This window comes from Squalius cephalus (genome assembly GCF_949319135.1).
Source record: "Squalius cephalus genome assembly, chromosome: 17".
NCBI lineage: Eukaryota > Metazoa > Chordata > Actinopteri > Cypriniformes > Leuciscidae > Squalius > Squalius cephalus.
In genome coordinates, this window is record NC_137138.1 from 17,820,376 (window position 1) to 17,845,005 (window position 24,630).

At 38.1% G+C, this 24,630-nt stretch overlaps 4 protein-coding genes across 6 annotated transcripts in view; 1 reads left to right on the top strand and 3 right to left on the bottom strand.

Annotated features, from left to right (window-relative positions):
• sumf2 (sulfatase modifying factor 2) overlaps positions 1-24,630 on the top strand; it is a 144,136-nt gene that overhangs the window by 82,505 nt on the left and 37,001 nt on the right. The gene's annotated exons all lie outside the window — the stretch shown is intronic.
• npas4b (neuronal PAS domain protein 4b) lies at positions 381-4,801 on the bottom strand. Its single transcript, XM_079846665.1, has 8 exons — positions 4,407-4,801; positions 3,892-4,046; positions 3,700-3,802; positions 3,304-3,595; positions 3,099-3,208; positions 2,858-2,993; positions 940-2,345; positions 381-849 (listed from the first exon to the last, which is right to left on the bottom strand). The coding sequence occupies exons 1-8, from the start codon at positions 4,579-4,581 to the stop codon at positions 824-826; spliced, it is 2,403 nt and encodes an 800-aa protein (XP_079702791.1). The 5' UTR covers positions 4,582-4,801; the 3' UTR covers positions 381-823.
• Positions 10,631-19,950, bottom strand: efemp2b (EGF containing fibulin extracellular matrix protein 2b). Of its 3 annotated transcripts, XM_079848069.1 has the most exons (14): positions 19,676-19,950; positions 19,226-19,416; positions 18,993-19,048; positions 18,618-18,700; positions 16,926-17,202; positions 16,656-16,704; positions 15,458-15,670; positions 15,213-15,335; positions 14,904-15,020; positions 13,721-13,840; positions 13,517-13,636; positions 13,086-13,212; positions 12,613-12,808; positions 10,631-11,595 (listed from the first exon to the last, which is right to left on the bottom strand). In XM_079848069.1, exons 5-14 carry the CDS (start codon positions 17,013-17,015, stop codon positions 11,434-11,436), a joined length of 1,317 nt encoding a protein of 438 aa, XP_079704195.1. In that variant the 5' UTR covers positions 17,016-17,202; positions 18,618-18,700; positions 18,993-19,048; positions 19,226-19,416; positions 19,676-19,950; the 3' UTR covers positions 10,631-11,433. The 3 variants fall into 3 exon arrangements, with proteins under 3 accessions (XP_079704195.1, XP_079704196.1, XP_079704194.1); XM_079848070.1 differs by having other exon boundaries at positions 16,926-17,158; positions 18,993-19,416; XM_079848068.1 differs by having other exon boundaries at positions 18,993-19,416.
• fibpb (fibroblast growth factor (acidic) intracellular binding protein b) lies at positions 20,903-23,769 on the bottom strand (the record flags this gene model as incomplete). The annotated part of the gene is given in 12 exon segments (XM_079847306.1): positions 20,903-20,991; positions 21,898-21,931; positions 21,933-22,020; positions 22,464-22,495; positions 22,499-22,564; positions 23,160-23,195; positions 23,199-23,229; positions 23,231-23,284; positions 23,408-23,481; positions 23,483-23,520; positions 23,523-23,600; positions 23,685-23,769. Coding segments are annotated over 12 exon segments (705 nt in total).

Here is a 24,630-nt window from a genome sequence, read left to right on the forward strand (position 1 = left end):
AACAATGGAGGGGGCAGCAACAATGAACACACACCGATGAACCTCGCTTTGATGCATTTAATTGACTCTCATATACATATTTTGAAAACAAGAGAGCATCGAATTCAAGGATATTCTTTGTGCAAACAAGAAAAGATGAGACATCGAATACATTCTTAAAAGTAAAGCTTCCAAAAGGGGAGTTTCACAGCAATGCCATAGCATAGAAGAACCACTGGGTTTGCCAAAGAACCTTTTCTTAATGTGATGAACCTTTTCTACACTCTAAGAATTTATCGTGCAATTTAAAGTTTCAATGTATTTTTAAGGTTCTGCACTGAACCACCGATGCCAATAAAGAACCTTTATTTGTAAGCAAATCCTATAAAACATAACGTCTGGAAATAAAGGACAAAACGTAAAGGAATACTGTTTATTATGAAGCATTTCTATGGTTTTAATGCACTGACATAATGAAAAACAATTAGAAAGAGAGTACTGTAGGTAGGAATCAATCCTCTACTTGACCGTAGAACTCTACGATGACTTAAAAGATACAATTGTGATTCATAAACAGGTTCTTTCAGTAAAACACAGTCTTCACTATAAGTGAATACAAAGTGGCACTTGGTAAAATTGCCTTTGTTACTTTAAGTACTTTTCCCCAAAGTGACAGTCCAATATGAATAGGATGCATGTTCATGGGACTTCATTATATTGAAATATAAACATAAATAAATATTTTCAACACATTTTGATTTAACTATAACACATTATCCCAGAAAAATAGCTTTGTAAAAGATGACAATATGCCATACTTCATCGATTAAGTCACAGACTTATGTTAAAACATGTGATCACTGGTTCCATCTGTAAGAAAAGACAGGAAAAAAACAAATTAGAAACTTTGAGACACTTTGAACGTCATGTTGAAATCACAAAAACGTCATCATTTCTCACCTTGGTAGAAGATCTGTTGTCCGCCTTGATGAGGGAGTTGATACAACTCATCTTGTTGCCTCTCGGCAGGAGTCATCGGGGCGGCTGCCCCAAACACAGGTTCCATGGCGACCAGCTCCTCTAGGAGGGACTGGGCACAAGGCAGAGCAGGGGTGAGGGCAGGAAGGGCTGGATCTGTAGTGGACCCTGGGGAGGACATCATCTCCACGTCCTCTTCGGGTCTCTCTGCTTCCTGCGGCCCACCCCCGGCCATGCAATTATGGTGCGTCGACTGGACGCTACAGAAGTGGTGTACACCGTTCAAAGTCGCAGCCTCCTCCTGTGCGTGGACAGGGGAGCGCTGAGCGTAGGACGGTGCCGATGAGTAAGGTGAGGGAGGTACGGGGGAGGTGGATGGCAGATTTGGAAGAGGGATGCCATCTACTGCTTTCTCCTCAAACATAAAGACATCAATGTGAGCCAGTGAGGAGTTTGGGCCCTCAACCGATGCGTGATGAGGGGGAGCCAATGTGCTTTGTGGGTGGCTGTGACAGAAACCTTCAGCTAAAGTGCTGATATACTGGGCCAATAGCGAGATCTCCATTCTCTCTCTTTCGGTATCCTCTTCCCGAGGGAAGAAACTCAAACAGGGCTTTTTGGTGGGCGAGGCCTCTGGGGTTAAAAGGCCTTCGGGGAGGGCGTTGAATGGGAAATGGGGGACGTCTATGTAAAGAGGTCCCCTGATCTCTGGCAGCGCCATGAGAATGCATTCATCACTGCCTGGGCTGTCTGGAGTAGGAGGCAGCGTTTCATAAAGACGCTTTCGGCAGTGTTGAGCGGGACCAACGCTGGCGGAGTGGGACGCTGAGGTTATAGACTGCCTCATTTGACCTGCTTTGTTATGGTCTGATTTAAAAGTCTCATCACCAAACATGAAAGTTCCCCCTCCGAGTCTTGGGGTGTAAGGGGGCGTGTAAATAAACTCCTCTGAGCTTTGGCGCTTAGGAGGAGTTTTGAATGGAGGAAGGGGCGATGGGGCAACATGGGAATGGGGGACTGTAGAAAGACTTGGGATGTTGACGTTGCTGAGATGTTCAGGGGATACAGATACAGTCATGGCTGATCTCCACATCTGGTGACCGCCATGAGGTTGCAGGGGGCTCTCTTCGTCCTGAGAAAAGCCCTGAAGGGGGTTGAGGGCCATGTTGGATGGGGCAGAGGTACTGGGGAGCTCTTCTGAGGAGCTCCGTCCAGATGTGGTGAAGCTGAAGTCGAAGGACTGGGAGGACAGGCCACTGCTGCTGGGTGTGAAGACCTGGTCTGGGCTGGACAGAGGGTCAGAGATCTGCCATGCCTCCTGGTACAGGAGAGACAGCTGGTTCTGCTCTGAGTACAACTGCTGACGCACTGACCAGGCTTCAGACTCACTGAGGGATGAGTAGAGAAAATGACAGATTGTTATGATTATTCATAGTATGCTATTATTTTATGAATTTGGTCTATAGCATGTTTTTATATCGATGTTTAATAAATATTTATTAAAATTACTTAATATAATATAATATCAATTTAATATAATTTAAAATATAATTTAATATAATATCAATTATAAGATAGTATAAAAACATCTTAGGTATTTTAATCAAATTGAAGAATAATAATAAATAATAAATCCATTATTAAAATGGATAAAAACAGAAAAATAATTATTACTATTGTAATATAATAATATATTATATTTAATATATTATTATTATAATAATAATATATTATTATAATATATTATTATTATATATTAATATATTATTATATTAATAATATATTAATAATTATTATTATTATTACTATTACTTAATGATAATAATATTAACTAAAATTATAAATATAATTTGTTTTTATTTTACAGTACATTACACTTAAACACTGATAGCCTTTATACCTTATGACGTAGTTGTGGCTGTTGATGGGATATTCTCCAGTGTCCAGCTGAAGAACAATGTAAAGCCAGACCCAGGTGTGGTCTGCTGCCTCTACCTGGACCACCATCTCCACTTGCCTCTCTCCACCCTCGTGTACTGAAAAGGGACACAATGACCAATTAATAAGCCACATTCACTAGAGCAGCTTTTTGATATATGGTATAAACTTTTAAATATTGAGAGATGAAGTTAAGTACTCACACAGGGCGCAGTGTTGTGCAGAGGCATGAGAGAGATCACGAGGATGAATCAGACTGTACCATGAGCGAGAGCGCAGAGTCTCTATGTCATAACCAAGGTACATGCTTACACTGTCAGAGAGAGAAATACAACACCATCATTCCCTCACTCTCAGATGCATATTCATCATATACCGACAAGGACATTCACTGGACTCTTACTGTACCTGTCCTGAGCAACATGGATTCTCATGTCCCGGCTGTGCTGAGACTGGAAACAGGAAAGGAGGAAAGACTGCTCAGCAGGAGGGGTGGGGAGAGGATTCCTAGCTGAAGAAACCTGAGGGACACTGGACTCCAGTGGGGAGCAAAAACACACCCACACTGGATTGGATGTCCAGTAGGACGATGTTTGGTATGGAGGTGGCAGACAGCGTGCCCGAACCAACGCCAGTTTGTTCCCTGATCCTTGCCTCCTGACAAACTTCGAAGTGCTGAAACGGCAGCGAAAGAGCCGGTCTGGACAAAAAGAATTATGAGAAGAGTGAAAATTATGTTACAAATTACATTCATTTCAATTTCTTTATGTTGGAATGAGGTGTCAAACCAACAGTGTAAATTACCTGTGCCAGTTGTGGTGATCGGGACAAGGTTGCCCCTCATGATAAAGTGGTCGGCTGGGTCTATAATGTCATACACGCTGTCACTCTGAGCCACCAGATCCACCTGAATAAAGCAGAAATAATTGAAAAATGTTCAACTTGCACCTAACAAATTGTCATGATGATTTAAAAATGTACATTGATATTCCTTACCATGGAATGGCCGAGGTGCTCTGCCACGTTGTCCGACAGATGCAGGAGTTTTCCTTCACTCGTCAGCACTAGGAGAAAGCCTGGTAGCGTGTGCAGCAGATCCGAGAGTTCCGGCAAAGACAGGGCGCTTCCGCTCATGTCGTGACCTGCTGCCACTGATGAAGACAAAACAAAAGTTTAAAGATAAAATATTAAGATCTATACTATAATATGTGCATTGTGAAAAAAAATCTCAAGCAATTAGAAAGCATTCTAATGCAGCATCCACATAAATAGCTCAACATCAGCACCACAGACAGAGAGCAGCTACTTTCAGAACTCTGGACAGGGGCAGAGATTCCTCAGATATCACCTAAACTTCAGATCTTCTCTAAACTCGTACAAATTAAAGTGTTTAAAGGGTTTTAAAGCTTGATGCTGTAGAATGAGCTTTTTATGGTACCTAGTTCTTTAGAAAACCATGTAGCGAATCTTTCAAGAGACTAAAAACTCTAACATTAAGAAGTTAACCCTACCTTGAGAGAAAAAGACGGACTTTCTTGTGTAAATGCAGGCTAGGGACATGATGTGAAGATAGGAAAGACGAGCTTTGTCGGCATCGGAGATGGGCAGAAGATCTTTCAAGTTGCGAATTTCTGCGTTGATTTGATCCCTCCGAGCCTTTGATGCTCCTTTAGTGGACCGGTACATTTTCTCGCGTCCAAAGAATCGTTGGAATGGACGAATATTTTGGGTGAAAACTGCACGCAGTTAAAGCTACTCAGCCATCATTCGGGGCAGACGCCACTTCTTCTAAGTTTTGGAGCATAAACCAACCTACTAAGTAAACATTTTTTCTTTGCTCATATATCCTCTATCGTCTCTTAAGTTTTACTGGTGGTGTGCTATGGATCTCTCTCTCTCGCTCGCTTTCGCATGAAGCTTCTGATGGAAACATTGCCTCCAGATCCCTTATATAGAGCGCGCGCCTGAAGAAATGATGGGAGGGGGCGTGCATAAATGGATCTGAATCTGATCTCCAAGTATCTCTGCATTTTAGCTGCTGTAATGGTGACGTAGGATAAATATGGGATCCCTTTCAACACGCAGAGCCAGATTTGGACAAATCTAAACGGAGGCAGTGGTCCAAACTCTCCACCCTGTTGCGCGCTCGGAGCAGGTGCTTCTGGCCGCGAGCTGCTGTAACAGAATCTTGCTGCTCAGGCTTGAGGAAAATGCTGCTAATTTAGACCGGGATTAGGAGAGTAGTATATCTCATGTAAATACATTTTAGTGAATTAAATCTATGCGACCATGACTGCTAACGCAATTAGCCTAGGAGGCAGATAACGCCATCAAAATATATAAATATATATATATAGTTTATTTCTGTTACGCTAGAAGTTAATGTTGATGTTTATAAAAAAAATATTATTTCTTTAACCATAGAAAATCAACAGGGTTGACATGGTAAAATGTCAAAGGTATAATAAAAGACAAACATAGCCTAACGTAATCTTATGACAAAGTTGAGTAATACAATTTAAAAACCAATAAAAATGGTTAGTAATAGAGCAGCAAAAAAAAAAAAAAACGTTTTAAAACTCTTGTGATAATCATTTCACATTTGAAAACTCAATACAACTTATGTTCAGTGTTTTTATTTCCTTTCTTCTTTTTCGTAGTAAACTTACATAATTATGAATAACGGAACAAAACAGAAAATTGTGTTCTTATTGATTGGCTGGAGCCTATGTGTGGAGACAGAGAGAGAGAGAGAGAGAGAGAGAGAGAGAGAGAGAGAGAGAGAGAGAGAGAGAGAGAGAGAGAGAGAGAGAGAGAGAGAGAATGAACGGTTTGAAGGACACTTGTCTGGTTTTATAGTTTCTCCTTTATGTTCATGTTTATTGTAAAACCAAAATAATCAAGGTCCTCACTCTTGTAGGCTACTTTAAAGAAAATAGATGATCTGTTGCTTGGCAACTCTCCTTTTAAAATATCCGATCAGGACAAGATAATTGTCTCTGAAGTTCAATCTCAACAAACTTAGTTAAAAGTATCATTTAAGTAAAAAGTGACTCGTGTGTCATGTTATGATTCACACACTTGTAGGCTACACAATATATTGTGATAAAGTGGAATCTTATCTGCTGAGCTCTCTGTGGTCAAATTGTTTTCTCTATTTTCATCCTGCTTTGATCATTCATCTGTGATATCACGACCTACCGAATTGATTAATATTATATATTGTCTTTTGCATTTTGCTGTAATTAAAAGCCGTTATGTAAATTTTAGTTACATAGGAAATTGCATGCACGCATTGTGTGTAAAAGTTTGAAACACTGAACAGCTCATGTTCTCGCCTACACATCTCCCTCCTCCCTCTCATACCATTGATGAAGCCTGTTCAAACTGCAACCTTGTAACTGTGCTGGCTTTTTTCTTTTTCTTTAGTCGTTCAGGCTATTTTTAACACCAGCAACAGTTTGAAACCGCTTTCAGTTTTCTAGGTCTAAATATATATTGCTCAAGGACAGACCAATTCTTATGTGTTCGGTGGATTTCTGGAACTTTTAAAGAACGCTATAGCATTTGTTGTTCACATTAGGGCTTTTCACACTTAGTTACCCCTGGGTCATTCAAACCCTGGGTAAACGGAATCCGGGGTTATCTTGCTTCACACCGCTCATAATTTACCCGGGGTTAACAATTAATCTTGGGTATTCATAAACTCACGTTTCACACTTTACAGCTAAACGTTCTTATTTGCATAGTTGTTATTGATTGGATGAACGCTGCACGCGACGTGCTTGTTTTTTTAAGTTTACGCAGAGATAATTTCCTATTATCACTGTAAAGCTACTTTGAAACTATCTTGTTAAAAGCGCTAATATAAATGAAGGTGATTTGACTTGACTTTACATAAAAACTATCATTACTTATAATTGCTGACTAGGACAAAAACTGACTGGACATTTCGGACCATAAAGGTATTAATGAAACGGTCTGTTCTACACTCAAATTGTCGCGGTTTTGTCTGCATTTGACAACGTTGAACAACGCATTTGACAACGCTTTCCGTGACTGTCCAAAGCATGCAAATATGAGTAGGCTACGCGATTGGTTGTCTGTTGCTGTGACATTCTAACACCACATTGTTTCACAATGTACAAGTTTGGCACCCTAATGCAGGGTTAACACAGCAAAAGATTTTTACCCGGGGTTAAAAGCGGTGCTAAACCCACTTCTGAATCACAAGTTTGAAACGTTCCTTTACCCAGGGTAAAAAGCGGTGCTAACTCCGCTTATAACTTACAAGTGTGAACCGTTCCTTCACCCGGGGCAAAAAGCGGTGCTAACTTCGCTTCTAACTTACAAATGTGAAACGTTCCTTACCCGGGGTAAAAGACTCCGCTTTTAAATCACAAGTGTGAAACGTTCCTTTTACCCGGGGTAAAAAGTGGTGCTAACTATGCTTCTAAATCACAAGTGTGAAAAGTTCCTTTACATGATGTTTTATTAACAAATGCCTGGAGGAGCACGTTCAGATAATTAACCAAATTAAGACAGGAGGAGCACATTTAGTTAATCAACTCAATTAATGAGATAAGAGTTATGTAATACATACTTACCTCTGTTCCATGACAATTTTCCAATTGACCACTCCATCTCCTCACTTCTAACCATTCCTATCCCAAACATGGGATGGGGGGAGTACTCTGGGTTCGGTCCAAATTCCGAGTTTGGAGCCCTCCCCTCGGATAGCACATCAAATACACATAATCTTTACTCTCTATAATTGAATTATGTAAGTCTGAACTCTTGAACCGGGGTAAAAAACGATGTTAACTCGGTGTTAACATTGCAAGAGGCTAAATTAGCCTACAAGTGTGAAACGCTCCTTTACCCGGGGTTAAAAGTGGTGTTTAGAACGACGATAACTTGGTGTTAAACGCAGTGTGGCCTAATAAGTGAGAATAGTGTGGTGCAATAGATGCCTGGTTGTGTTTTGGTTCTAGCACATTTTCTATCCATCACCTCCAGAGGTGATTTTTTTTTTTCTTCTTCTTTTTTTCTTTGTCCTGGGGTTAAATAAGCCTGAGTCACAGTTCCTGTTTGTAATATCTTACATCCTATGAGGTATCTGGCTGCCATTATCTGCATCAATACTGTCTTTTTCATCTTTTTTATGTCCAACCTGTGCAATTATGTCTATTACTGATCTAATAACAAAATCTTTTAGCCTTTGAACTAATGGATGTAAATGAGAGGCTGGATGACAAGAACAGAGGGGACAGACTGTTGGACAGCCACAGCATTTGACGTCAGAACATATGCTATCAATATTGATGAAAAGTTTTGCTGGATGATGTGGACCTGGCCCTTGGGAGAGAGAGATGGAGATGCCACCCTAACCTCTGAGCTCCCACTGGACTTTTTTGTTTATTACGTGGGTGGCACGGCCATCTGCTGAAATCTGAAAGATGGGGGATGGGGTTTCTTGGAGAAAATGTGTAATGCTCATAATCTGTTCACTTGTACAGTACTTCTTTTAATTTACATTGAACTTTGGTCATTTTTGAAGAATCAAAAGAACACTTGGATAATTATCTTGCTTTCCAAGACAATGCGAAATTCAGTTCAGATGGTCAGTCTTCTTGGCTCATGTTGCTTTTGCCACCACTTTCGCAAAACTTTTATTATCTTAATTTGGACTCCGCAGACAGGACAATGTGGATCATTTTGTGGCCACAGAATTGTTACCTTTGTGATCAAAATATAATTTTGGTAAAGAAATGCTCAATGCGTTTCACTTGTAGTATCCATGTCTTTTTCTACACATTCTTCTTTCTTTTGTTTACGGGTTTATACAAGAAGCCGATACTTGACCATCTCTGTATCTCTGCACCCATGGCAACGGAGCTGCAGTATCTTAGTAACAAAATTTGCGCATTGCAAGAGATACAAAATGATGGTTCTTCTCAAGCACATCAATTTGATCCCAACATTCATCATAGTGAAAAAGTGATAACATTTAACCTATCCCAATAATTTGAAATGAAGTGAAATTTATTAAAATAGCCTACTAAAACCTGAAGTAAAGGGAAATGGTCTTCCTAAAAGGTTGCACTGTGTATTTCAAAGACTTTATAATGCATTTTGGGAATGCGACAAGCTTCTTCATCCACCATTTTGTGAAGAAAACTAAGAATGGAAAATCACCTTGCCGTTGCTATCACGCTTTAAGAGCATGCTTATCATTTGGAAGGTCACATTGCCTGATTCTTTCTGGTTTGAAGACACTTTTTTTTTTTTTTTTTTCATCTTCTTGAGACCTGATTTGTGTGGGATGGAAATGTTCAAATTACCAAAAAAGAGAGAAAGGTAGCCTAATAATTCAAATTTCACAACACTTAAGAGTACACATCTGTTGTTTCAGTCATTCATGGCTATCAGAGAACAATATGATTTAATGGCCTGGTTGTGACGTGTATTTGAGGGGGTGGACGGGAAAATTACTCTCCTTATAAACATTACCCTTGTAAGCCACAAAAATAGCTCCAAAATGGGGCCCATTTTCCTCTGCATGTGAAAATAACTAACCTTGTTTATTTTTAGACACAGTTAGGTTATTTATGGACAGGTATATTAACGTTTGTTTACTTTAAAACAGATATATTAAATTAATAGATATATTAATTTAATTTCCGTTAAAAGCGGATTAAAAAGGCTTAGACTACGGGGCTGGCTGTTGAATGCTTGAATCTGAAGTAGTTACAGACAGGTGTTGACCGCATTGCATGGAGCTCCTTATGACTTTGCCAAACGATTTCAGTTATTTCGAATGTATTTGTAAAATTACGTCGCTTCGCGTGTCCACTGCCACTTCCGGTGTGCACTATTTTTCTAATAATTCAACGGCCCGTCATTATTCCTTGCTTGTACTGTACTAGGTTAATATCCTCCTGTTGCTGGATATCCAAAGGCTTGTGGTACCTTCAGAGACAATTTAATAAAAAACTGGAGAATGTAAAATATTACAGCATCATCTCATATGATTGTCAGTGTGCTGAGCTACTCCCATCACACCTACATCCATCTGCTACACTGCCCACAAGCCCTCTGTGCCAACACTGACCATCAATGAGCTCATCATTTCCCTGCTGGAGCTACACTTGGCTAAATTCACACTTATCACTTGACAATACACTCCATGGCGTTATAATTAACACAGATGCTTTCACACACACATATAGCAGTAATAAATCAGACGCTGACTCAAATAGATCTTCCTACTCGTTTTGCCATTATTCCACAACAAGTGCGAGATGACCAGTCCATTGATGAAATTATGTTAATGAATGGCCTGCAAAAACACAAGCCTTTTACACTCCAATATTAGCATTTGGCATCTGTTTACATATCGTCAATGTTACTTTTTTTTTATCCATTAACTTCTTCAGCTGATCTGTCTTTTTGTCTATGATGTAGGCCTACAGTTAATTTGTTCCGAAACTACATAACTTCAAATCTTGTAGTAAATACATAGTATTTTCAGACTGAAAATATTATGTACAGTAGTAACGAAGTACAGTAGAGCTATAACATGTGACATTTATTTTAGGCAACACATCTGTGAACTTTGCCCCTTAAATGTGTCTGTAATAATGGTTCTTTCAACTAATAGCAAATAGGTAAAACTCAAGGTAAAAAATTATGTGTTCACAGTGTTACACTGTCACCATGTGGAGACACCTGAGTAATACATTTCATTTACTTACCTTCAACACTTCCAATCAACACTTCACAAAAATTGGGTTATTTTCAGCCTACAGACAAGAAACATTTATTTTTTTACATTTATTTACTTTTTAGTTTAAAAATGTAATAAAAAATATAATAAAACAAAACCAAATAAAAAAACAGATTTTTGTATCGTCAGGGAGCAGAAGTGAATTCAATACGCATTAGACAAAATGCAGCAATATACTTAAGAATGGTTTCACAAATTATTTACAAAGAAATTTGTTTCATTCAAGGCCCATAGAGACCTGTATTTGTCTTTAGTTTGTTAGTGTTTTCTGAGATAATACAGTATTACACTAAGATACATGTAATTACAAAGGTACTTTGAAATATGTGTTGTATGTAGGTTAGATATAAATATACTGTAAATATGTATTGAGGGATTTTATTAGCAAAAACTGGTAGTAATAAGATCTGATATGTTGATCTATCTTTCTGAAATATTTGGAGCTGATATGTGTTTGTGTTTATGGTGTGTGTGTGTGTGTTTGTACTTGTATGCTGCATGTATGTGTGAGAATGAGTCCACGGTGACAAAGTGAGAGGAATGAATGTTCAGATGCTTTAGCACTTCCCGGAATAGGCCCGCAGTTACAGGCCAAAGTCAGCAACAAAAAAAGACGATTTCACATTATTAGCTGGTGAATTCTGGAATTGTGTTCCTAATTCTTAACACATGGAAGCAGAAATAGACTGAATTAAAATTCTTCTGTCATTCAGTATTTTGTCTATGTTCATCCCTCCATTTCTCTCTCCTCAGAAAGCATAAGGTCCAACATAAACGGAGAGACGAAGAACAGAGCTGGTCTGATAGTTCATGAGAGGATTGACAGACACCATCTCCAAATCCAGGACGTACTCCTTTGGTCCAGTCACTGCTCGGGCCAAAACCAACATGGCACCGATGTTGTTGATTTGCTGGGGACAAGAGATGAAACAATAAAACAAAATATTTAAGATTCTGCAATATAAACTAATATGTGACAATGATCATGTATTAATAATGTAATAAAAATCTTATTATAAAGTGTTATTATAATTAAATAAAAATCATACTGGCCCCAATCTTTATAATATAATATAATTTAATATAATTATAATATAATATAATATAATAAAATACACTATAGTTTAAAAGATTCAGTTCAATAATTAAGCAGCACAACTGTTTTAAATATTGATAATAATAAGTAATGTTTGTTAAACAGCAAATCAGTATTTTAGAATGATTTCTGAAGGATCATGTGACACTGAAGACTGGAGTAATGATGCTGAAAATTCAGCTTTACCATCACAGGAATAAATCTTAAAATATATTAAAATACAAATCAGTTATTTTAATTTTTAATAATATTTCAAATTATTACTGATTATACATCAAACAAGTGCAGCATTGGTGAACATAAGTGGCTTCTTTCAAAAATATACAATATGATATATATATATATATATATATATATATATATATATATATATATATATATATATATATATATATATATATGTATATATATATATATATATATATATATATATATAATATGAATAGTAGTGTAATATTATTTTGGTTACACTTTATTTTAAGGTGTCATTGTTACAGTGTAATTATATATTTAAGTACTGAGTAATATTAAGCAACTACATGTACTTACTATAGGGTTAAGGTAGAATTAGGGTTTGGTTGATGGTTAGTTGCATGTAATTATGCATGATTCACTGTTATTCCTATGGTAAGTACATGTAAATGATGTAACAAGGACACTGTCAAATAAAGTGTTACCATAATAATAAAAAAATAAAAAAGCAAATTAGGTCTATTTTTACCAGTACGTACCAGTACGTTTGCTATTTTTACCAGTACGTACTAAATCACATAAAATTATGTAACTTGAGTTTTGAAACTGATGTATAAAAGACATTACGTCTCTGACTAACCCGTATGTAGAATTCTCCATTTTCGTCTCCAGAACGAATGCGGAAGGAGTTGTTGGCTCCAGGATAGACGCTGGTGGCCTGGATCTGGAAGATGTCTGAGGGAACTGAGCGTTCAGAGGTGATGCTCATGTATCGATGCACAATGGAGAAAGGCATGTCACGACACTCCGACTTCACCACTGGACATATACAACGACTGAATCAGTCATGTTTTGGCACTTTTCAGTATTTAATAGGGGTGTAACAATACATCGATATGATCATCTCAATGTAACGTTGTGTAAATTAGTCACAATATAATAATATCGATATAACGATCAATATACCACTGAATCGAATTGTAATATTGTGACTAATTTACACAACGTTACATTGAGATGATCATATCGATGTATTGTTACACCCCTATTAAATACTGAAAAGTGCCAAAACATGACTGATTCAGTTAAATGTTGTCTTTAAAAATGGCTCACTTCTCTGAGACCTGGACGTAAGGTTCCTGGCAGTGGTTGGAGTCCAAACACTGATGCCCGCCATGGATGTTCACACAGACCTGTCTCTCCCCACACAGATGAGTGCCTGTCTCACACTCATTCACATCTACACACAGAATTATTATGGCAAGCTGAATGTAAGAGTCATTTTTAAAGAGGACCTATTATGCAACATACTGGTCCAGCAGACCAATCAGAGCTCATTGCACTTTATGGAAGGAGGGGCTTCACAGTAGGAACTACACAGAGCGTTATAGGCAGACTAGGAAAAGAGGTGCTGCAACAACATCAAATATGTGAAAAATAATGTGTGTTTTTTTACATTCAAGCATGAAACCCTATTCTAGTAAACCACCCCAAAAATCAAGACTTTGTAAAAGCATAATATGGCGTCTTTAAATATGGGTTACCTTGGCAGAGTCTTGTTCCAAGTAGCTCGTAACCGTCTGGACAAACGCAGGAAAATCTTCCAGGTTCATTCATACACTGAAACTGGCAAAGGAAACTGGAATAGCTGCACTCATCAACATCTGGGAGAAGAGAAATAAAGCCAATCACATTCAGTCCATCATCAATTTGTCAAAAACTATTGAGCTAATGTCTTGTGCACCAACCATTGCACGAGTATCCATCAGGTCCCAGGTCATAGCCCTGATCACAGCGACACAGGAATGTGCCATAACTGTTGTAACACCTTTGCTGACAAGGTGCTCCCATCTCACACTCATTTACATCTGACAACAAAGAACAGAGATGTTAGAAGTTCTGTGCTAAATAACATTTCTGAATAGAAAGCATTAAAGTGAAAGTTTGCACATTAAAAAAAATTAATCTATTATACTTAAATGTGTATTAGGTTTTTTGTATTAGCATCTGCAATGTTCTGGGAAGGTTAGTTTAGGGTTATAAAAATAAAAATATAAAAATAACTAGTAGAAAACATTCTGTGTAGGTTCTCTTTAGGCTGTTACAACATTAACACAACACTCTTGAAATGTTTGGTTCAAGTCTCTGGTGTTTGCTGGGACCATCATGTCATTCCAAACCTGTTTAACTTTCTTCCATGGAAGACAAAAGAAGTAATTCTGAAGTACAAAAAAAAAAAAAAAAAAAAAAAAAAAAAAAGAACTAAGAAATAAGTTTCTGCTTTAAATGTTTTAACTACTGTATACTCAAAGACAGTATTTCAACTCAAAGTCTTTCAAATCTTTTTTTGGCTTATTTAAATAACATTAAAAATGACTTAACTTTATTTGAATCTTAAATGAAGTTGAAATTGGTTAATTTTCATTTGAGTTAAAGTAATGAAAAATAAAAATAAAAATGTTGCCATGATCATTTAAAAAAAATTTTTTTACAGTGTGTTGATCTCCAAAAAGGGCAAAAAAGCATAATGAAAGTGCCAATCAGTAATATGTTTTATGTCTCATTCATGTTCATTAACGTTAATTATATATGGACATTAATGATTTATTCTCAAATAACAGATCTTCACGGACATCAAACATGGCATTCACCTCAAACAGAGCTATTATATACAGTGCAAGTGCACATGCACAAATCGTATTAATCACTTTATGCTCATTTTATGGTGCTTTTAATGGCCCCATGGCCATCAATTTGGAAAACATCTTGTTCCATGGAGGAAAGAAGTTTGAAACAGTGACCGAATTTTTATTTTTTATTAAACTATTCTGTTTAAAAAGGCATTTTGATTAACATGTCAAACTAATGATGTGAGTGCGTAAGAAAATGTAGTTTTTTGGAATATGTACAGTATCTGGTTTAAGGACTTACCAACACAGGATCGGTTGTTTCCTGCCAGCTGGAATCCAGGCTCACATTCACAAGAGAAAGATCCTGGCACATTCACGCAGCGATGCTGACAGTACCTGTACCTGCACTCATCAATATCTAACAGAAGAGAGAAGAAGACACTGTAGACTGTAGAATAGAAGCCTAATCCTATACAAATTAAATCGGCCAGGATGATTCTTGATTGCAGATTACTATAAATCTTGAATTGTTTCTCTCAGTGAAAATGGCCATTAAAGACACATCCATATTTTAAAGACAGACGTTAAGACAGATCATTTCTTCTCTCACCTACACACTCGATGCCAATCTTGCTGTAGCCGTCAGGGCACTGACAGGTGTAGGTGCCCACGGTGTTGATGCACTGCTGGCTGGGCTGGCAGTCATGCATGTCCAGTTCACACTCATCAATGTCTGTCCAATACACACACACAATCCTCTAAAGGATGAAGAGCTTCTGTACGCCACACTGATGCACATATTCAATCTAAAACCATATGAATAGGATTTCCCACATCTGCCTTTAAATAACTCACCCACACAGGTTTCTCCTTGGGCCCTGTAGCCTACGGGACAGGGGTTAAAGGCCTCGTTAGTCTCCACAGGCACACTGGGCTCTGATTGGCTGGAGGACTCGGGTGCGGTGACCACATGGGCAGAGCGAGGAAGGCACAGGTAACCACCATAGTGATTGAAGCATTTCATCTCTCCTTGACATGCCTCCTGAATAGTATCACACTCATTTATGTCTAAGTAAAACAGAGAAAAGAATTTAGGTTTCTCACCAGGTGAGAAGTCATTTGAATGTCAAATCATTTTTAAAATGTATTTTTTATTAAATGCCAGATATGTAAAACAAATATCATGCGTATATACAGCGGTTTGAAATTTTCTCAAATCTGAAATAGCAAATTCTGCCATCATTTACTTGTTTCAAATCTAAATTACTTCCTTTCTTCTGTGGAACTTCATAGAAGTTTGGTTACCAACATTCTTCAAAATGTATTATTTTGTGATCCACAGAAGAGAGAAAGTCATACCGGTTAGGAACGACATAAGGGAGAGTAAATGATGACAGAAATTTTGTTTTTGGGTGAAGTACTGTATCCCTTTAAGAGAGTCAAACATTAAAAAAACAACCATAAAGATTTTAAAATCATAAAAACGTGAAGTTAACAGCTATATTTTGGTAATTTGTATCAAAGTCTCTCCCTTGGAAAATCTCTGATTTGTATGTCAAGATATTTGACGGTGAAGTGGGATTTGGACCAATCAGATATCACAATGGGCGGGGCTACCGCCAGTCACAGAAATAGCCTACCAAATGTTATTGATGTCTTAGTTATGGCAGGTCAGGACACAATCTCAGATGAAATGACTATTACTTGTTTTTTTGAGGCAACCCTGTTAGGATATGTTGTATCTTGCATATTAAGGTAAGAAGGGAGAGAGTATTTTAACATCAAAAAGCATTACATAATTTACATAAATGACATAATTTAGCTGTGCATTTATATGAAGCAGGATTTTGTTATACTGTAGGCCTACATCTTGTTTTGATCGCCTGCGCTTTATCGGGACATAGTGTATTTTAACATTCAAAGATGCAGCCAGACACAGGGGCAGGACAGACGGATTGTGCATGTGACATTTAACCAACAGGATAATTAGAAGAGAAAATGCATCACTTTCTCATCATCTCTCTCTTTCTCTGGCACATGACCTTCCACCCACCTCGACAGAGTTGAGTCTGCACGTCCCACTCATAGCCATCTGTACACTCCTGGCAGAGAAAACACACTTTATTATGTGTTATCTTTAATCATTAGTCTCACTCAAACACTTTCATTGACAGGAACATGACTTCTAATGCAAACTGATGTCTGACAGCATACAATACCACACTACATATGGGGAGTTATGTAGGAAGGCAGATAGAAATGTACATGTTCAAGCATGAAGAGGACGGTAGAAGGAACATGGAGAAATTGTCAAATTACTTACTGTGTAAGAGTCACGTTCAGCAGGAGACTGACAGATTGTAGCAGGAAGAACAAGCAGACCCACACAAAGTAGCACATATGTGGCCTTCATAGTTCCGGGTACAGGACACTCACACTGCCACACTCACAGCTGGATGGATGAACAAATGTATAGATGTCGTAAAGGCACACTCTCACTCCAAAGAGGCCCGATAAGAGAGAGAACAGACGTGCAAGGAGGTCTGTTCGTCTCCTCTGGTAATATAAGGAGGGGGCAGACAGACAGGTGGGGGTGAACCCTTGTAAAAAAAGAACAAAGGTAATTGCTAATAAATGTGTTATATGGGGGGGGGGGGGGGGGGGGGGGTATAATAGTATCAAAAGTATGCTAAAATAAGACTGATCTAGGTTAATGTTAATTTATAAATATATGATATAATACTTATTCACATCCATGCTTTCATAATGCATTATTTATTGTTCATTTATACAATGTGAAATATTAAAATGTATTAATCTAGATTAATCAATGCTGTAAGAGTACCTAACTAAATGAACCTTATTGCAAGTGTTTACAATAGCATTGTCCAGCAGCTCGACCAGCAGTAACTTACCTGAACCAGCATGGACATTTTTTCAAGTGAGATTAGGTTTACATAAATAGAAGTCTTGAACAAATATTACTCCATGGCATATGTGATACTGTAAGTTATAAATGCAAGTTTATGATTTTGATGTTGATAATAGGCTGTTCTTGGAAACAAGACAAGTCAGTGCATATAATCAGACAGCGCATGACGGACTTTCCATTCCTCACATTCAGCAATCTGAAGACAGTTATTTATGCCTTCATATCATCCTGACTACTGTACACAACAATAATAGTAACATTAACTGGTTTTAATCAAGTCAAATATAATATTTAATCACAGAATCAACCTAAAAAGATGTCAGAAAAACTAATAAATGGTTTATAACAGGTATGAGGAAACAATTGCATGTTACTACTTTTGTAACACTCTTAACACAGGACTTTATTGTCCAAAATGGACAGCATCTCAGCTGTTCTGGCCTCTCTAAACTTGTTACACTACAATAAAGAATTTATTATAAGGCTTTATTATTTGTTTTTATAGCTGCTCCATCTTATCTCTTCAGCCTTCACTATCCTTTTAGGACTCTTAAATCATCTGACAAACTACATCTGCCTACACTCATGTTTCAGGATTAAAGATGATCTTTCTCTGTAGCTTTGAGTTTTTTTTAACCTTTGGTTGCTTAATTATCTTAACCACCATTAAAAACATTATACCATCTGGTGGTACATTACTAGTTTTTATTTGTGCTCTATAAATAAACTGACTTGACTTTCCTTAGATTTCTAGGGACTTGCTTTACTGTTTGTTCCTGAACAGTGGAGTTGGCCTGCCTATAAGAGGCAGTAACATGGCCAGTGTCTGAACCCTGCAGGATATGACGGCAAGCCCATGCACTCAGATCCGTCCAAAAATAAGCCAACAGCCTTGTCTGCAATCCTCAACTATAACTGTTACAATTCAAACTAAAGATTTCTGTCACATCTGGCAAAGCATTGACTCATTTCCTGTCACTCATTTCATAGTAGAAGTTGCAAGGAAACACTGAGTAAAGTCCTGGAATGATAAATGGTTTACAGATTGTTTGAAATGACAAATACAGATGGTTTGAAACTCACTTCACTTGATCTGTCCGGCAGAAGTCGTGTTGTTCGTCTGTCTCTATGTCTATGGATTTCTCTCTCCCTCAGCATATAGCGGCCTGTTGTTGACCACAGACAGGACCCAGGCCGTGAGGAAAGATGCAATGCTATTGAAAGGAGCTTAGGACGGCCCACTTCTTCCCCTCCACCCACTCCAGTACGGCCCCTGCATCTCTGCCACCCTTCACCCTCCTGCCTTTTTTTTCCTCCAGCCCCCAAGGATTCAAATTCCTGGTTTCCAGACCAAATCCCAAATCTATTATGTTTTGTACGCTTGGAAAACAATCCACCTGGGTTTTATTAGGCAAATCCTGTGCAATTCATAGGCTTCCCATTTTTAACACACTTTACCTGGTTAACTTTCATCCTGATCAAGCTCGCTTGTGTCTGGCGCTGCTGGATATTTACTGGGGGATGTCAAAAAGGAATGCAGACACAAATTAACAGGGCAAAAAAGGAGGCAAGGCCTCCTGATTTGACTGTAACACACAACCCGGTGCCAGGAACATCGTGCGTCTTCATTACACAAAGAATTAAGAACCATTAAGACAATGGCTTTGATGGAAACAACAGAGGTAGCCTACTTTCAGAAACAGCAGGAGTGCCGGGGAAAGTTCCCATGAGGACTTTTCTGCAGATATCCAGAGGAAATTTCCATGACCATTTGTAGGGGGTGACAGCTGTCCCAGCTCTGGCCTTTTATAAGGTAGTAAAAGTGTCTCCTCATCCATACACTCCAGAGCTGACCAGCCCCCCTGCTGATGACCCACACCCGCTGGGCACACAAACAGGTAGCTACTATTAACCAAATAATAAGTAACAGGACTATCCATGACCACTTTTAAAACCAGCAATTAAGGCAGATTTTTTTTAACTAAATTTAAATCTATTGTACAAGAATACTTTAATATACAGAGGGATCTGAGGAAGTAAAATTTAGCAAAGAGAGATTTGATCACGCTAACTGGATTTTTAACAAATGTTTTTTATATGATAAAGTAATCACAAACACACATAAATGCATGTATACTAACGTGAAAGCCTGAAGCGTGTGAGCTGCTGTAGTGCTTGAGGAAAAGTCTGAGGTCTCCGATTGTCCATTTATCTGACCGGCACGGTTCAATGAACTGCGAGGAGAAGTGCAAATCATTGTCACATTCAACCTGGGACTATTCAGGGGACAAATATCACCTCATGGCATGCCATGCAGTTTATCTACAGTGTCAGTGCCTTCTCCACAAGGTCGATGAACAGATCCCGGACATCTTTGGTGTGTGTGTGAGTTTTGAAGCAATGCTAACTAGAGCTCTTGACAAATTCTAATGTTCATCCACGTTATCCAACATAAAACAAATTAATAAATAAAACAAACTTTATATAAACATACAAATATATATATATATATAGGGGTTGGACAATGAAACTGAAACACTGGCCAATATAGTGTTGGAGGTTTCACACCTATATGTGCACGGACTAGTGGCCAATCTTGACTAATTTTACATTCCTGCATTACTAAGTAATTAATTAATGTAATTGAATTACTTTTCCTTTGAAAAAGTAAAGGATTACTATTAATTTTTCTGTAATTTAATTACAGGAAATAACAGTTGTATCGACTATAGAACAATTCTATATAAAACAACAGTGGATTTAACATCAAAATTTAACATCTAATGTTAAACTGTATGTTGTTAATGTAGCTTTCTCCCTTTAAATACTTTGGTCAGTTCAAGAATAATTTATGCAATTTTATATTATTTATTTGAAAGAATTAAAGGGCAGTTTCATGTCTATCCTTGTATTGTTCAACTGGTCGAGGTTGATATGGGATTTAGAAAGTAATTAGTAATAAGCAATCCAATACCTTTTAGAGAGTAATTAGTACAATAATCGAATTACACTGTTAAAGATGTAATTAGTAGTTAGTAATTTAATACTTTTTTAACTTACTCAACACTGGTCTAAAAGGGATGTCCGGCTACTAAATCGGATTGTCTCCATCAGACCACAACTGCCCAAATCACTGCAGAATTAAATGCACACCTCGACTCTCCTGTTTCCACCAAAGCTGTTCGTCGGGAGCTCCACAGAGACAATATTCACGGTCAGGCTGCTATAGCCAAACCTTTGGTCACTCGTGCCAATGCCAAATGTGTTTCATTGGTGCCAAGAGTGCAAATGTTGTGCTGTGGACAATGTGAAACATGTATTGCTCTCTGATGAGTCCACCTTCACTATCTTTCCCACATCAGTGGGAGTTACGGTGTGAAGAAGCCCAGAAGAGGCTTAACACCCGGATTGTTGCTGCCCAGAGTGAAGCACGGCGGTGGATCAGTGATGGTTTGGGCTGCAATATCATGACATGTACTTGATTCCCTAATGTACTTGATGGCCAAGAACTACGAATCATTCTCGAGGACTATGTGGACCTAATGGTTCAAACATTGTACCCTGAAGGGCTGTGAATCAGCATGATAATGCACTGATACACACAGCAAGACTTGTGACAGAATGGTTTGATGAACATAAAAGTGAAGTTGAACATCTCCCATAGCCTGCGCAGTCACCAGATCTACATATCATTGAGCCACTTTGGGGTATTTTGGAGGAGCGAATCAGAAAACATTTTCCTCCACCAGCATCACATAGTAACCGGGCTGCGGTTCTGGAAGAGGAATGGCTCAAAATCCCTCTGGCCACTGTAAGAGACTTGTATTGTATCTGTCATTCACAAGACGAAATGATGCGGTATTGGCCACAAAAGGAGGCCCTACACCATACTAATAAATTATTGTGGTCTAAAACTAGGTGTTTCAGTTTCATATATATATATGAGAATGCATAAACCCGTAATGCCTTTTCTTTCCAATTAATTTAGCTTCATTATTACTATAACATTTCCCATGGATTTTCCAAATAGTTCCTAATTAGTGGCCATAGGCTGAACATTTTTTTGCACTGTCACTTCCCTGCTTGCTTAAATTTTACTCTGCATGTCACCATTGCGTGCTACACAAAGACACTCACCAAAGATGATCTGATTGGTGGAATACCATGCAAATGGTAGTAGTTGCTGCTGTGGTGTTTCTGCAGTGCATATTTGTTGTTTTTATACATGCTTGTTTTCATAGTACCTACTTCTCTTTGAAATGCATTCTACTTGGTTTAGTGCAAAACAGTTTTGCAGTGCATATTAGTAAGTACAGACAGTCTGAGCTGTCAGTGAACTGTCTCTTAAAGACAAACATCTTACCAACTGCCCCCACAGTCCAGTAGCTGATTAGCTGTAACAGCACAAAAGGCAAAGTCCTGGAAAGACAAGTAGTACCCTGTATCAAAACGACTTTTAGCAAAGAACACAATGGTGGCATAGTCCCTGCAGAGAGACATGACTGAATCAGAGAGAGGACAGGGAAGAGTGTGAAAAGCGAGTAGAGAACAGAAAAGAGCATATGAGGAGAACAATAAATGGAGGAGAAAAACAAAGCAAAACAGTAAGAGGATGAACAGAACAGAAACATCAGTTTTAAGATATGCCTGTGTGTATCCTAGGTTTGGCCAGGTTTACGATTGCTTTCAATTATAAGTCCAAAAGCTTTCACTGGTGAAGCTGGTTGTATAAAATCACAAAAGCATCTTAATCTTTATAAAAAGAACAGGTAAGAAATATGTTTTTTGGCTCACATTTACATCCTTGGTACTGGAAAGTTAGAAATGGTCACAATTTCAATAGGTGGAACAGCTGCCGTTTAACATTCGTAAGGGAATGGTAGAGAATACTGTATATGCTTCATTTGGCCTCATGTGTGAAAGTCTCACCTTCCCAGAACATCAGACAGGAGAAAGTGATGTTAGATGTTCTCCACTAGGGGGCCTTTTAGCTCTTCCACCACTTTGGTGAAATTGTCAAAATGAGAAAAGGGTAAAAAGGGGGTTAAAATAGTAATCATTTATATTTAGGTCCCATTATTTAACAGTAGTTAATGCATTGACTAACATTAACCTTCAACAGTGAGCAATATATTTGTTACAGTATTTATTAATCTCTGTTAACGTTAGTTAAAGGTGCTGTATGTCATTTTTTGACTGTTCTAAAGCATAAAAATACCATAATATATATGCAGATATTTAAGAAAACATACAAAGTTCAAATGCAAAAACAATGCTACAGCCAGTTATTCTACTTTGAAAAGTGCATCCCATGTCTGAATGTTTTTGTTTTGGTCTGTGTGATCCCGCCCACTGCCAATTTACCCAGAAGTATTTCAACACCCCCGTTTGCCAGAAAACACTGTGTATTGCAGCCATAGAAGCCAGCAAACTAACTGGGTCAGAGATCCAGAATTCTACCCGACCTAAAAAGCCTCGGCATTCACATACACAGCTCTATGAACAGAGACATATTATAGTACACTGACAAAATCATTTCTATAAAATAGTATTGCAAATCATGCAATATTCATCCTTTTCTAGTGAGGCATTCAAAAATACAAGAAGCCAGAGTGTTTGCGCCACCTGTCGACAACAGCTCTTGTGTGCAATCCCAGTCTTTCAACTGATGTTGTCCAAGTCTTTTTTGTTCCCTTAGGAGTTTCTTACTGAGCACCTCCCTGGCAAACACACTATCAAACTCATAGTACCTACAGGACAAATGTGGCAAGAAACAAAAAACCTCACCAAAACAGATGATGCCCTAGCTAACAACTAAAACTTCTTTGGTAATATTATAGAAAATGGATGCAAACTCTAGTAGGACCACAGACCTCTCAATAACCATGGTTTGACGGTGAGGAGGGATCTGGAAAAGAAGCTGATTGGCCACTTTGGAAGGGGACTGGTAGGAGCCGCTCACACATCTGGAATGTCCTGAACTGGTGTTGCTGTTTAAAACGTCTACATTGGCTTCACAACCCAACAAGACTCCTGCTTCCATCTGCATTTTCACTGCATCTCTGACTATTTACCAAGATGAAGAGTATATCATCACCTGAAATGTTAAACGGAAAAGTGCGTATTACAAGCTCATAAAAATGTATTAACCTGTGTGTCCATCCAACCACAGTTGGTACACATCTTCATCCAGGACAGTGGTATTCCCAACAAACACATCTAACTCCGTAGACATTTTCATAAAAAGCCAGAAGAAACAAATAAAATATTTAAAATAATGTATTAAAAACACATTTAATGAAACAATTTGATATAGCAGTCATAGCTGCGTTGACTAACTTTTTGACTGGTACCAACAAATGGAATGTCCATGTGGATTTTAGAAAATGGCAATAGTTTATTATTTGCTAAACAGTTTGTTCTATTAATTAATTGTTTTATGCTAGGCCTATATTTAAAGACAAATCTAAGTAATACATGACCACTGTAACCTGTTTATTCAAAGAAAATTGACGTCAAACTGATGATTTAAATTTATCGTGTTATTTTTTGTTTTGTGCTGAAAGGTCAGTCAATAAAGACACAGTTAGCTGATGTTAAAATACGCAAAAGGTGCATCGCTCTGTAGAACCTTGAACTTATTACGCATTTACAATTCCAAACACGCACGTGCAGATCTATCTATATGCGCTTTATGCAGACACACAAACAAATAATAGCATATGAGCACTGTTGCTGTGGTACATGTAAGGAGAAGATGCTGTCAAACTCTTATGGTCGTGTGAATCCTGTTCAACTTCTGGTGGTTTGACTCCAGCTGAACTACATTCACCAGACATTGCCCTCCGTCGAGCGTTCGGTCTGATAGGATAATATGTGCGACTGCCACCTGCTGCTAAGGAATAAACAAAGCACATGATTGTAGAAACAGCTGAACAAAATGTTGAGAAATATTATGTTATTTTATGTTTGGCTGTTTTAATGTCCTGGTATAACATTTTGCGCTTGTGTAATGTTTCTGACTTACACTTTACAGGCAAACTTGCAACAACCGTTGCCTACATTAGCCATGTAGCCTAAGGAAACATGCAGTGAG

What these genes read in the sequence shown, in the direction of transcription:
- efemp2b (XM_079848069.1), bottom strand. Translation starts at nt 17,015, where the DNA reads ATGAAGGCCACATATGTGCTACTTTGTGTGGGTCTGCTTGTTCTTCCT. An exon ending in AAACAACCGATCCTGTGTTG is followed by an intron (nt 13,841 to 14,903) that starts GTAAGTCCTTAA and finishes CTTTGTTGTCAG; the next exon opens with ATGTAAATGAGTGTGAGATG. An exon ending in ATGGAGAATTCTACATACGG is followed by an intron (nt 11,596 to 12,612) that starts GTTAGTCAGAGA and finishes TCTTGTCCCCAG; the next exon opens with CAAATCAACAACATCGGTGC.
- npas4b (XM_079846665.1), bottom strand. Translation starts at nt 4,581, where the DNA reads ATGTACCGGTCCACTAAAGGAGCATCAAAGGCTCGGAGGGATCAAATC. An exon ending in TGCACAACACTGCGCCCTGT is followed by an intron (nt 2,994 to 3,098) that starts GTGAGTACTTAA and finishes GTCCCTTTTCAG; the next exon opens with TACACGAGGGTGGAGAGAGG. An exon ending in AGCCACAACTACGTCATAAG is followed by an intron (nt 2,346 to 2,857) that starts GTATAAAGGCTA and finishes CTCATCCCTCAG; the next exon opens with TGAGTCTGAAGCCTGGTCAG.